The sequence below is a fragment of the Chiroxiphia lanceolata genome, chromosome 6 (genome assembly GCF_009829145.1).
Source record: "Chiroxiphia lanceolata isolate bChiLan1 chromosome 6, bChiLan1.pri, whole genome shotgun sequence".
Lineage (NCBI taxonomy): Eukaryota > Metazoa > Chordata > Aves > Passeriformes > Pipridae > Chiroxiphia > Chiroxiphia lanceolata.
Window position 1 is genome coordinate 23134137 of NC_045642.1, and position 13982 is coordinate 23148118.

The 13982-nt window shown below is 42.0% G+C and overlaps 1 protein-coding gene across 1 annotated transcript in view; it reads left to right on the forward strand.

The window, feature by feature from the left end:
• The window catches only part of EXT2 (exostosin glycosyltransferase 2), a 75545-nt gene extending 68069 nt beyond the window's left edge, over positions 1–7476 (forward strand). Inside the window, exon 14 of the mRNA XM_032691099.1 lies at positions 4826–7476. Within this exon, the coding sequence (XP_032546990.1) occupies positions 4826–4964 (139 nt within the window). The 3' untranslated portion in view covers positions 4965–7476. The remainder of the gene's footprint in view (positions 1–4825) is intronic.
• The last annotated feature ends 6506 nt before the right edge of the window (positions 7477–13982 follow it).

Sequence of the window (13982 nt, forward strand, 5' to 3'; positions counted from 1 at the left end):
AAAAAACAAAATCCGACCTGCATTTAAAATAGACCATTTCAGATTTGCAGCAAGAGGCATAAAATGGTTATCTTACTAGTTATCATATTAACAGTGAGCTTTTTTCTGTCCTTCTCTGCAGAACTCAGCAAGTGTAAAGTGTTATATGGGTTTTAATAAGGCTGGATTAAAAAAAGGAGTATGCAAGTCAGAAGTAAAACATACCCCATTAAGATCATAAAAATTACTCTGTAGAAAAATACTTAAGGAAGGGGCTAGAAGTTTTGTAGATCTTAAATATTAGCTGAAGGGGAAGCACAAGAGCATGCCCTGTGTCTGGCAATTCTGCACTGGCTTACAGGATGGACTACCTGAAGCCAGTTAAGCTTTCCCATGATCCTACAAGTAGCATTACAACAACACGTAGGAATTTTGGTCATGAACTAGGTTCTCATTAAGGTAAACACTATAAAAACAGAAGATGAAAAAGTGCTTTTTGCTCCGAAGTGCATTATGATGCAGAGTAAAGGTCACGTTTCCATGTCTATAGCAGTTGTTGTACCCTCAGAGTAAAGTGTCATTGACAGTTTATTGAGAACATGTTTAAACTGTTCCTTTGCTTCTCTGTAGTTTCCAAAAGTGGAGAATACTGTGTCATGAGAAATGTTAGGTTGACTGCAAATCTACATGCTTTTATTTGCCCAGTCAAAGAAATACATGCTGAGAAAGAGTTTGAGTGCAGGAGGATATCTGGAGAGAAACGCAGTTTGGGTATATTCACTCTTCATTTTGAAAATCCTTGATATCATACTGAAACTGCTTATTGTCTACCCTCAATATAAGGGAGTTATTTGAAAATCTGAAAGAGTTTTTTTTTTTCTAATCTTCTAAGCTAAAAGTGGATAATAAATGATGATAACTCCTAGAGCAAATTTTCCTTAATTAGCAGTGAGTAAGACTCTTGTATATATATATATATATATATATATATATATATATACACACACACTAGCTATATTCAGAGTCAGGAGAGAAGGGAATCCTTGTCGTATTTTAAAAGAATAACTTCATACTGATAACTTTACGGTGTTGGGTATCAAGAACAATATCTGAGGTATCAAGCAAACAGCCATTATCAGCCTCACTTCCAGCTTCCCAAAGTGCCTGACTTCTTGTGTTTTAGCATTCAGAAATAGCAAGCAGGTAGTCTGAGCTAATTACTTGCCCAGATATCCAGGGGTCAACCTACTGTTTGTGAAACAAACTGTTTGCGAAACAAACAGTTTATCGGGGTTGTCATGTACATGCACAACATTTAGCATGAGGTTTCTGATTCAGAAATAGCAGAGAGATGCCCAGTAACTGCCTGATGGTTTTGTAAGTGGAAAAGGTTTGAGAAGTCAAACACAAAGTTTGTGGAGATCTGGCCAGGAAAGACATGTAACTAACCAGTTCTGTTGGGCCTTTTGACACATTCAGTAGAGACAAAGGAAAGATGGTACAGTTGAACTCTTTTCTCTTATTAAGAGATATTTTATTTTTCAGCAATACAGTGAAACATTGGAAAGCCAACACTGCTATTCTTCCTGCTGTGTAATTTATCTCAGATAAATAAAAGACTTTAGTCCCCAAGGTTATCAAACTCCATCATTAAAATACATTAATTGAAGAAAGCTTTGAACCAAGAATCCCCTTCTTGGCCTAGGTTAGCTTTTACATCAGGTCACAAAATAAACTTTAGGAAGATCTCATAATCCCTGTATTTACAGGTATTATTTAAGTAGCAACGAGCTTTCTGCCTTCAGCATCTTTGTATCTGGCTCTCAAAAATGGATAACTCTGTAAAATGCAGTCTGGAGGGCAACTGCCTGTGCAGTAAATACAGCAAAGGGCTGAGCTACTTCTGCAGCAACATTAACAGCAATGTTTTATTTAGGACGTGTAAATGTTTGTTATAGTCAAAATAGGAAGCCATTCCTTTAAGAGGCAAACTAACCAGGTAGCAGTTGGCCAAAGGCTGCAGGTACAGAGTTACCCTGCCAAAAAGTTATTGGGATTATAACAGTGAGGAAACTGATTATGAGAGACCTGAACAAACACCAAGTTCATCCAGTCAACCAGGAGCAGTAGGGCTCTCAATTTCTGAGTTCACATAATCTTATTTTCTTGTTGAGCTGAGCACAACTGCATGGTGTCAGCAGAGCAGGGAAAAACAAAAAGAATAATTCTTGGAAGTGAACATGCCTCTGTTAGTATGAATTTGCAAAACTCTTGACAGAGCCAAGAAAAACACCTTCCCTCCATATTAAGATGACACATTACATTCACTTTGCTGCCTAGCTTTCAACATTTAATGTTCTTGATATCCTTTCTGGTTTATATTTTCCAAAAGTGGCAAAGGTTTCAGAATTCAAGTGATTTAGTTCAGTGCTGGAGATGAAATTTTTGGAAAGAGGTGACTTTCTTTCAAACACATTTTGTGACTTGTGTATGACATTTCTTTCCTTGAAAATATCCTGTTTCTGATCTTTGAATTTGACGTTGATTTCCTGAGGACTAACTTTTCTGTTTCAGCCAGAGTGTTTAGAACATACTAATTTTTCCATTTTTCATTTTTTTCCATTTCTTTATCAATGAAATGGTTTCTTGGTCGTTAAAGATACTGTACTGCTATGCTTGAATGGATTTGCCATGAGAACAAGTTTGGCTGTAGAAGGATTCCATCTTGATATTTTCTAAAACCTCATCTTTGATTTGGGAGTATAACCTCTGGAGGGAAGAGGTCAGTTTTGTCTCTCCTATCCATTTAGTTTTGTCTTTTGCTCTGAGGGTGTTGCTTAGTTCCGGTTGTGACAATGGCTGGTCTGATGTGGACACCTGCCTACCAGGCAACAGGCTGAGATAACTAATTCATTTCACACCGGCCACCAAGCAGCTGTTACATTACAATGTCTTTCAGTCATTACTGGCAAAGGCAGGATTTGAACCAGTAGACTAGAAGTATTCTTGTATTCCAGAAACCAGTGAGGGCCAGCAGCTGTGCAAACTTCTCACATGCACATCTCCCAGTGCATCTACCTCCTTGCCTGTGAAGTTTGTGGTTTTTCTGCCATGAGACTTCTCCAGTACACACATCATGGATTAGTTAGCCACATGTCTCAGAAGTAACAGATGATTTGAAAGTCTAACCTTACCTAAAAATCAGATTTGTCTAAGGTATCTGGTGTTGGGCATCTCCTGGAGGCAACAGAAACTGCTTAATGTTTCTGGAGAAAACACTCAGTTCCTGCTCTCCATGCTACTGTAACCCAGAGCCCAAATCTCTCTCAACTGTTCTTGTTATTGCGGACGTTGAACCTGGGTCTTCACTTCAGTCCTCACTGATGGCTCCTTTGTTCATTCAGGTCTGTGCTAACCTGGAGCAAACAGTGCTTATGACAGGTGTAGAGGTTACTTCCTACTCTACAGAGTTTCCTCTTACACTCTGAATTCCTTTTCTTTTGTTTCTTTTGTTTCTGGTCCCAATGATTTGAATCTGAAGGTAGGAAGGTATGAGATAGCAAGAGGTATGAGGATGGGAAGGTAGCAGAAAGTGAAGCATCTGCCTTTACCTGTACATTCAAGCATCATCCCACATGAAGTAGTTTTTGGACATTTTTCTCAGGCCAGAAAATGGCCTCAAGTATAACCATTTTAGCTTGAAACAGCTATGTAGACTGAGAAATTAATTTTGAAAACCAGTTTTGCTGTCCCATCTACTTCAAAAGAGTGTTTGGGGCAGTGTTGAGCAGTCCCCATCACAAAACTGTCACACTCAGTTGCTGTGATTGACCAGGTCTGATGAGGAAAATTATCCTGGAGCCACAGTGACCCCCTAACCCTCCGAAGGGGTCGAGAGAGGGTGCAGTGGTTGGAGAGCAAGAGACCTGCTCTGGGAGCGCCTGCAGCATGTCAGTCTCTGTAGCTGAGTCAAAGTACTCATTTCTTTTTTGTTTTCACTTTTGAATGGCAAAAGAAATGTGACCTGTTTTCTTGTAGCTATCTCGGTTATGTGTAGGGAACTTCAGATTCTTAGTATCTGAAGTTCTTAAAAGCTGGTTTATGTAGTAGGCAGCTAATGTTAGAGGAGCACTAGCTGGGGTGAGATGAACCAAGTTTTCTCTGCCATGCTTCCACAGGTACTGTGCCTTTCAGTGAAAGAGTTAAAGGAGCAATGTAAGGTTAAACATCTGTTTGATTGTTTTTTGAAGTACATGGCTGTTCCCTTCCACATTACTGACCCTGAGATTATTAAGACTGAGCTTCACCTTTAAGTTACAGTACAATCAACTCTGCCTATTCTCTGAGGCATGTTTATTTTGTGGGAAAAGATAGAGCTTCTGAAGAAGCCTGAAAAAACCCAGGCTTAAATATTTTTTTTTTAAGACCTCAGTTTTCACAAAGCCTCGGTTTTTGCAAAACCTTCGTTAGAAACCAAATAGACCCAACAGTGGCCCTTTAAGAGTCATGTTGGCAGTTAATCTGTTCTGGTTTACAGCATGTACATTGCTTTAAGAATGACTGGAATTCTAGGGGGAGGGAGAAGGGAAGCTTTGACCTCCAAGTGCACATGTGCTGCTGCCAGCATCCCCTTGCTCGTCTCTGTGATTAAATGGATAAATCAAAAAACACCAGCTTCTTCTCAGTTCTCTCTGCAGTGAGGCTCTCTTTTTATTTATTAGTAGCCAGCATGGATTAAATACTTCCAAGCACAAGAGGCAAGGTTTCTACCAGTTATTTTGGTGTGGGATCCTGTAGCCAGCCCAGATGTTGGGGTTCTTAATTATATTGCTTTCCCTTTCGCCAGATCTGAATGCATCAATAAGTTTGCCTCTGTCTTTGGGACCATGCCTCTAAAAGTGGTGGAGCACCGTGCTGACCCCGTCCTGTACAAAGATGACTTTCCTGAGAAGCTGAAGAGCTTTCCCAATATCGGCAGCTTGTAGAGGCAGCTGTGAGACAAACCTGAGTGATGAATATGACGGCTGAAAAGGTGCTATAAGGAATATAAGGCCCCGAAGAGACGAATCGCTAGAAAGTGGGAAGGGAAATGGGAATTAATGTTGTATTCTGGTATGTTGTCTTTCCCTTACTTTGCACAAAGGTATAATGGAAAGCTGAACAACTGCTCTCTGTTGCTCACAGAGGATTGAGTCTATTCATGGGTTCTCTCAAAAATGTCAGACACATACTTTTGTCCAAAGGAGGATACGCACCTGGAAGAATAAAACAGAATCTTGCTCTCTATGGTCTCACTGGCATGATTCACCTCTTCTATCAAATGTGTTGCAGCTCTCTGGTTAGTAAGCATCCATCCATTCAAAGCAACTGTCTACAACGTAGAGCTGCTCTCTTTTGGGAGGAGCTTATTGCCTGTGGGCTGGTGGGCCTCTGCCTTTTTAGCTTTAACTGTTGGCTTGAGTAACTGTGTAACAAACATTTTCTTTTGCATTGTGAGACCAATGTTTATTTTTTTACAACATCACCAGCAAAAATTTGTCTGTGGTCATATGGCTTAAAGGACAAAACATTCTGTGTTAATTAAATTATTTTTATGGACATTGAGACACACAGTAGGTGGGAGGACAGTCTCCTTCAAAGCAGAGACCTGCAGGACATAACTGCAATTGCTGCGCCTCCTGCGTGAATCTCAGGTTTTCTGCTGCATCCATGCAAGACACTGACTCTTTGTCAAAACTAGTTGCATTATAAAAAAAAGAGGTGTATCTTTAGTCTTCTTAATTTTTATATTTTCATTATCAGGTTACAGTTTTACATTTTAGCCACCCACAGGGATGAAGTATGAAGTAAGTTTTTCACATCTGAATCCTCTTCAGCAAGCAGTGTGTTGTACTGATTTGTAAAACACCTAAATTTACAGAAATTCCCAGTTACATCTTCAATGTGCAGGTATATAGGTATGTATGAGACACTATTAATGCACACTTACAAACTCCTGTAAATTAGTTTTGTTGGAAAAACTGTTGTGTTTTTACTTGTAATTTAAAGAACCTATTGCCACAGGCTGCCACTGAAACGTAGCTTAGGAAGGCTTTTGGAGAAGATTTACATTTCTTAGGAGCATTTGAATTGTTTCTCAATACCGAAGTTAACCTGAATGTGAAAATTAAATGCAACAAAATTAGAAAATTGCCTGGACTGCTACCCTTGCCCTTGGATATTAAAGAGGATCCCAAGTTTGGCTGAGAAAGAAATCTCTTTTCTACCTCCACTGATATAATGTTTGTTACTAGATAAGGGTGATTTCACTGTCTTTTGAAACCTCCATTGCTGCTGGTTATAGACACATCCTACTGGATGGGCTGTTTTTCTGTTACACTGCAAGCAACCTTATTCCTTAGATTTGCCAAACCCCAAACAATAGGACAAGTGTTAGACATCACGGTTCACCCCCTCTCTTAAGCTGGATACGCAGCAATGACAGAAACCAAATGAAAGTCAGGCTAGAAACAGGAAACATCTGCTCCTATTTGTCTCACCCCCACTAAGACTTATCTTATTGCCCAATGCAGTGGATGTGCTGTGAATGAAAATCATATTGGAACAATAGCTCTGAGGGGATGCTTCACTTCATAACCTCCCTGGGATGTGCCTGTAAACTATATTGTCTGACTCTCTGGGAACGTTTAATTACTAGTAAATGTTTTTCACTGCAGTCTTTGTTTCATTCCTGAGTTGCTATGGGAGAGGGTATTGGGGAGCTCAGAGAGATAGCTGTTGCAGTGACAACTGCTGTCTGCACAGTGGGTATTACAAGATAGAGGAAGGTTTGTTGCTCATTATTTCTCCTTTGCAGCCTCTCAGGTTCATTCACATGAACTTTCTTACTGAATCTACCTAGTGATTTATGTCCTGGTGTTTGAGTATCATGAGATATCAGCATATTTCCCTTGAGAAGTTTATTTTAAAAGAGTAGCTGTGACAGTGCAGTAGTCAGTTTTGGCTGTCCTGTTGGGGCTGATCTCAGCTTGGCAGGCCTTAGCAGTTTAACTGAGTTATAACATCTTCCTTACAGAGTTGTGAAGCTGCTGTGATTTCTTGAGTCTTTCTCAGTAAGCGAGTAAAAAGTTTATGTTTTGCACAGTCTTAAAAGACACAGAGGATTTGAAATAGATGGTTCAATATTTTTAGATATGGACAGCCAAACCAGCCCTGCTAAACTGATCTATAGTCTTAGGTCAGTAAAAAGGCACCAGGTCCTTGTGTCTGCATCCAAAAGCATCTGAGTGGTTTCCCCTTGCACAAAATGTCCAGTGACCCCTAATAATCATGTTTTGTCCTTTGGCCTTTTATAGGGCTAGATCATTTAAATGGCAATTCATCTCTATTTTGTGCCAGGGAGAAAATTGGGTAATTGACTGTAAAAAAAAAAGTAAAATTACCTACTTCACCTCTGCATTTATGACTGTGATGTTCTTGACGGAAAATCTGTAAAGGTAAGATGTACCTGTATGTCTGATTTGGAATGGGTTTGTTGTCAATCTTTAAATTAAGATAATTTTTAACTTTTCATTGTATATATGATATCAAAAAAGCTTAATAATTGTCTATTAAAAAGTAAATCCAAGGAGTGTTTGTTGTATTTCTCTTCTGGAGTGGCACAAGGAAACATGAATGAATTTAGAAGGGAGAATTGCAGCGACAGGCTGTTTTACTACCTAAATTTGTGTTAAACTTGAATATCCACAATGCACTTTGTCAAGATCTGTCAATATTTTATCTTTCACATAACTGGAGTATGATGGTTGTCTTTGAAGCAGAAGTTTGCTCTGCGTGAATTCATCCCAGTCACCTTTTTTGGGAGAGTAGATGTTACCCTAATTTTCTGCTGAGATCTGACAATATCATTTGTCTTGGAGGAACAGGGAACAGATCCTTTCTTTTTTTGCAAAGAGATGCAGCAGATGTTAAAGAATTGTGCTTTTGAAAAGAGAGCTTTGTCTGACTCTTTGAGATTGGGGAATCCAGTGCGGTGGCAGCTCTTTGTTTCCAGAAGCCTGCAGCACTGTCCCTGTGGAGCATGCTGGAAAAGGACAATGTGTGTGCATGGCACACCTTGCTACTTGAGCATAGCAAGGGGGAGATGTGCTGCAGTACTTCTCTGCCACTCATATTAAGTCTTAAGGATACATTTTTAGCCTTACCAACTCTCCCTACAATGCATTGAATCTTTCCTTCCTCACAGCATCACTATCCTTAGAGGATGTGTCAATTCAGGCCTCAGTGTTCTGAATTACTCTCTCCTGCCATCTCCAGATCCAGATCTTGAACCTCCTGCCATCCATCATGCTTCCACCAGTGTGGTTCAAATATGCTTTACTTTGGCAACAACTTCACCCCTGTTAATTATCAATTCAAGGGCCTTTTAAACTCGAGGCCCTGGAGACATAGATATCAAAATAATTGTGAAGAGGGATTTAAGAGATACCTAGTACTTCTGACTCATTTGACTTTTAGGCTGTGTTGTTGAGTGTTGAGCACTAGAAAAATGCTATACTGAGACACATGAAAATGGATTTAGGTGGGAAATTGTAATGTTAAAGATACCTCCAAGATTTGGCATGAATTTCCTCCATAATGAATGTCTTATACCTTGGGTACTTCTCACAGGTAGAGAGTAGGGAAGGATCTCAGAATGGTTAGCAGGTACTGCATAAATCTTGTGTCCAGCCCTTTTACATGGAAGCTACTGTCTTAACAGGGTCAAAGCACGATACAGGGGAGAAAAAATAAAATTGATAGTGCTGATGAGAAAATGGATTTTAAATGCCCTGGCCAGAGGCTAGACAGCGAGTATGAATTTTTCTTTTTTTCTTTTTGAAGACTTGCATACTTAAATTTTACAAGGACTGCTGCAAAACAAGTTCTTTTGTAAACTGAAATGTAAACTATGGGTAGTTCTTGTAGTCATGGATAGTCTTGTCCATGTACTTGAACTAAGAAAAAAGCATTCTGCAAACTTGTATTAGATTAAATTTATGCTAGAAAATGAGCGTCCAATTGGTCCAAGTGCTAACTTCGGTCTGATCCTGAAGAGCTGGGAAGAGCAGAACAAATCCTAGGCAAGTACTCCACCTATATTGTCTTTTCATTTTAATTGCTAGGCTGGAAAAAAATTTTGTCAAAAACTGCCAGAAAACTCTGAACACAATACTCTGTAGGATCTGGAAGTTATCCCATGTGTAGGTGGTCATTTCAAACCTCTTTCTAACATTGGTATGTGACAGATATAGCATTTGCTTAGCAGAAAAATCAGCTAGAGTTTATGTTGGTTACCGTTGAGTCATAGGTCCTTAAGTTTTACCTCATGCTATTGGGAGTGCATGTAGGATGGTGCAAGTTCTTTTTATGATGCCTTCCACTGCTGTATCCAAGTGCTAGAAACTGAGCTTCACCGTCCTCCTGTGTGAGTAAGATCTGTAACTGCAGATAAGGAAACGGAGAGAAGCTGTCGTATACCCAAGGCCTGAACATCAGTATCCCAAAGCTGAGATTTAGCAGAACAGCGACACTTTTATCTGAACTGTTGTTTATTTGGACTTTTGGGTAGCTCACTACCAAGGTAGAGAACCGTTAGCCTTGACTTTAAGTATCAGCATGTTTCAGCAGGCCCTGGCTTGAAGCCATTTAGTGACATTCCTGGTGCACTCTGTGTAATTTAAGCCTGATGGAAATGTCTGTAATGCAGTCCCACCTCTGCTGATCTTCAGGATTCCCCTGTCTGCAGCTTCTTGTGGTTGCTTTGAAAGTGAGTTATGTTTCCCATTAAAGGATAACAGGGACAATTGAGGCAATTAAGTGGACTGGCTTGGAGCTAGCAGCATGCAGGGAGTTTTCCGACTGAAAACAGTGCTGCTCAAAGGTTCTTCCTGAAAGGTTGCCTGTTTGCTGTCTTCATTTGTCTGGAAAAGGATCCAGTAATTCTCTTTCAAATTTCCTTTAGTCATGCTAAATGATTGTTTACTTACATAAACAGGAAGTGTTCCTGCTCCAGACAAGGATGACAACTCTGCAGTGACTGTGGACAGAGATCAGTGCAATTTGGCCATGATTTCATTAGGTCTGTGAACTTGCATTAGTGGTCAGTACCAGACTCTATGCAAGGTGGATTTTGTGACTAAGAAAATACCAGCCGAATTATTAAGTCACATCTACTAGATTTTTAACCTGAGTTTTAGTTGGCAGGGGACTGGACAAAGGTGAAAGCTGGACCATTTGACCAACGAAGGTGTGAAGAACGTGAGATATGCAGACCTACATGAGTTTTTCCATGTGCCATACAGTCAAGCAAATCACTGCTTTGCTGGCTGTTTGCAAACTTACAGGTCCTTCTTTTGTGAAACTTCTCTTTGATAGGAAGGGCCAGGTCTCTGCTAGGTGCTAGGCACAGTTAGTCCTGGGTGCCTTCAGCTGAGGATTAATGGGAACAATAACCACTTTGCCACACTTCATACAAATAGGCAGGGGGAAAGGTTCGAAGCAGAAAGGACTGTAAAATGAGATCCAGGAATTCAGCAAGACTACAGCTAACTCAGAGCATCTGTCTTTATCCTGTGACTAAGTTACGAACTGAAAAGCAAGAGAAAGTGGAAGATCCCTTCACAAATAATAAACACTTGTTTGTCTCAGATTAAATGCAACACCTTTACATGTGGGCTCCAGCTGGCCATAAGTAGATGCACCTTGCACGGCTGTTACCTTCCTTGCCAATGAGAAGATTTTTGTACATGCATCTGTTTAAAGGTTAATAACCTGCTTTTACAAAGAGGAAGAGAAAAAGGCAAATCTGTTTAGTTTACAGGAATAAAAAAATTGTTTTTCATTTAAAGTGCCTGAACTTTGCCCTGCCTCAAAGTCATATTCTCCAGCAGAGAAGGAACACATTAACCTAGGTGCTGTAGCCACATCTCCCAGAGAGAGAAATTTTTCCATGTGTTTTAAACAACTTCTGTGATGCCGGTAAGAAAGTGCAGCTTCAAAAAAAGAATGCACATTTCTAATCTGGGTCCTACCACTAGCTAGAATTTATAGAGAGACTTTTTAGCTCTTTGGCAATGTTCAGGTCAGGAGCAATTTCTGATGTAAACCCATACAAGCAGGATGTTACTGAAACTGGCTTTAGGCTCTCAACAGTCTGAACTCTGCCAACATCTGGAGAGTCTGGAGTGCTTGGGGAGGGAAGGAATTTTTCTCCTACAAGTGAGAGCAATGGATAAGCTTGCAACAGCACCTGCATTATCCATTTCTTAGCAAGATAGAAAACAGCCATGCACCATCTAAGGCAAGCTGATGCTTCCAGCCAATTGATGGAAAGGCCAGAGGGGCTCTTTGGTTCTTGGTGGGTTGCTGGCAGCTGCTGGGCACCTTCTCAGCTCTGTCTGAACAAGAAGGGCACTTTCCAGTCCACCCAGCATCTGGGTCCAGGAACTTGAGCTCTTGGTGGTCCCAGGGCTGGTGGGTCTGCACAGTCCGAAGGAAACAGGTTTGCAGCTGAATTTATTCATGGAGTGAAAGCAGTGTAAATGGCCCACACAGAACCCAGTTTTCTCCACAGCAGGGCAAGAGATGTGCCCTGGGAACTGGTGGGGCTGAGACAAGCCCTCTCCTTGGTATGGGGAGAAGTGAAACCTAGAGGGCTCAGTCTGCCCTGCAGCCCAATGAGCAGCATCTGTCTGCAGGCAGGCACCTCTGGGGAACTCATCATAGCCACAGTGGAGGAGAGGGTGGGTAAAGCTTGGATGCCCCTGGATGCCTCTACTAAAGTGGATCTAGGAGGGGAGGGAGTGTGACAACCTGCAGGAATATGGGGAAAAGGAGCACTTTTGGAGGGAAAGTCCCCCACTGCCAGCACCGGGTGTCATCTCTTTGGACTTCAGGCTGCCCTGTGCTATGGTGCCCCAAGCATGACTGTGCTGTGTAAAAGGGGTGGTGCCATAGCACAAGGAACTGAGTGGCTGAGGGTCCCCAGTTCTGTGGCATCTTGTTGCCAAGTCAGCTTCTCCCTGTGTCAGCTGTAATTACCTGCTGCCTCACTAAGGACTGCATGAGAAGGGCTGAGAGACCTGCAGGAGCCCTGTGAGGCTTAAGCTCTTCTAGAAGCAGCAGCTCCTGAGCAGTAAGCACAGGAGACCATCCTTCTCTCCCCTGTGGCCAGGGTGCCCTCTCTGCTGTCTAGCGAGGATGCCGAGTGATGCCAAATGCACTCCCAGAGGCAGAGAGGCCCTCGTTAGCTGGGAGCTGGCTGGCAGGACACTCCTGCGCCTGGTTGCTGGCTGTTAACCATCTCTTTGTACGGGGAGAGGCAGCAGCCCGTGAGCTGCCACCTGTTGTTAATCTACCCCCGGCTAATCCATTCTGCTCTGCGTCAGCAGTTCAAAAGGGCACTGTTAGTATTTTTTGCCAACTTCAATTAACGTGAGATTTTGGAGGCCCCTCTGATCACATTTCATCTGTCATGAGTCAGGAACAAACCAGCCAGATTGCAGTTGAGAGGAGAGAAGAGAAGGAGTTTATTGCAAACCAAAACAACAACAACAGTGTTTGTTCCCCCTTGGCCAGGGTGGCTGGGAAGCAGGGTCCTTCCCGGTGATGTCACTGCTTTCAAAACCTAGAAAAATAAAAATTGGTGACTGGAAATTCCAGGCCTCCACCCCCCCTTCCCCCCAAAAGAAGAAAAACCCTGCAAGTGCAATAACTTATTTCAAAAAAGTTAAAAATAATCAAGCTGCAAGACTGTTTGTTCTTTTTTAATATTCCACTGTAATGAACAGGTAATACATGGTTGCATAGGCAGTAACATTGTATGGCACAAACCTCACATGGCAACATTTTTAATGATTTTTTTAATTCTTTTTTTTCCTGAACTTTTTAAAAACTTTTTTATTTTTTTAGTATGTTCTACCCCAGGCCGGTAAGCTAAAGAGGAAAAAAAAAAAAGGTTGCGTTTATACAAGGTTACAATATTTTACAACAAAAAACCAACAATATTGATTGAGGTTTGTTTTCTTTCTTTCTCCCAGTCTCTCTTTCGAACACTGCACACCTAAACCGATATATTATTATACATTGAAAACCGTCCTTCAAAATCAGTAGTATAAAAGTCCTAGCTCTACCTACCTACCTAGCTATGTGGGGGGAGTGGGGAACTGTGTTACCAGCAAAGAGTTAAGGGGGTACAAGGCCGCTCCCTCGTCTCTTCCCAGCTCCCTTTGGGAAGCTGCAAAGGACTGAATGACTTTCCATCTGATTTCACTCCCTTCCCATTTGGGTTTAATTTCTCCCTCCGTCTGTTTGCTTTTTGCTGTGTCAGTCAGAGTAGCAAAATAAACACGGGGCTCTGCCTCTGCTTGATTATTTTTTCAATCCTTTTCCAGGAAACTACCTTTTTGCCTTTGTTTGTTTGGAAAGTGTTTTACAACGTGCTGCCCGGTCTGAGTGTGCTCTGGGAATCAGGGAAACGCGCCTCCCCACCCCAAAACGCCTCCATTACTGGAGAAAACCAGCAGGCAGCACTGCTCTGCAGCACACCGGGAACACCTGCCCTGGGTCGTGCTGTGTGCCCGTGGCTGATGGGGTGGGTGCAGCCATGTGTGCTGCAGCTCTGCGACCTCATGTGTGACACATTGTCACTACACATGGCCTTTCCCTAACACCCTGCCCACGCTCATGGCTCAGGCCAGACGTGTTCCATCAGGGATGCATGTTCTGGCAGGGATGCAAACTCACTCACACTCTGCCATGGGCTCTAGAGGAGAACGAAGCTGGTTCTCTTTTCGTCTTGCTGTCTTGGTACTCTTCCCCATAAGCTCTACTCAGGCAGGTGCTGGGGCCGTGAGACCTGAACTGAGTAGCACATTCGAGATGCGGCAGCTGGAGCCTGGCTACTGGCTGGAGAGCCCACTTGGAGCACAGGTGGGTGGCAGTGCTGGCAACAGGCAACATGC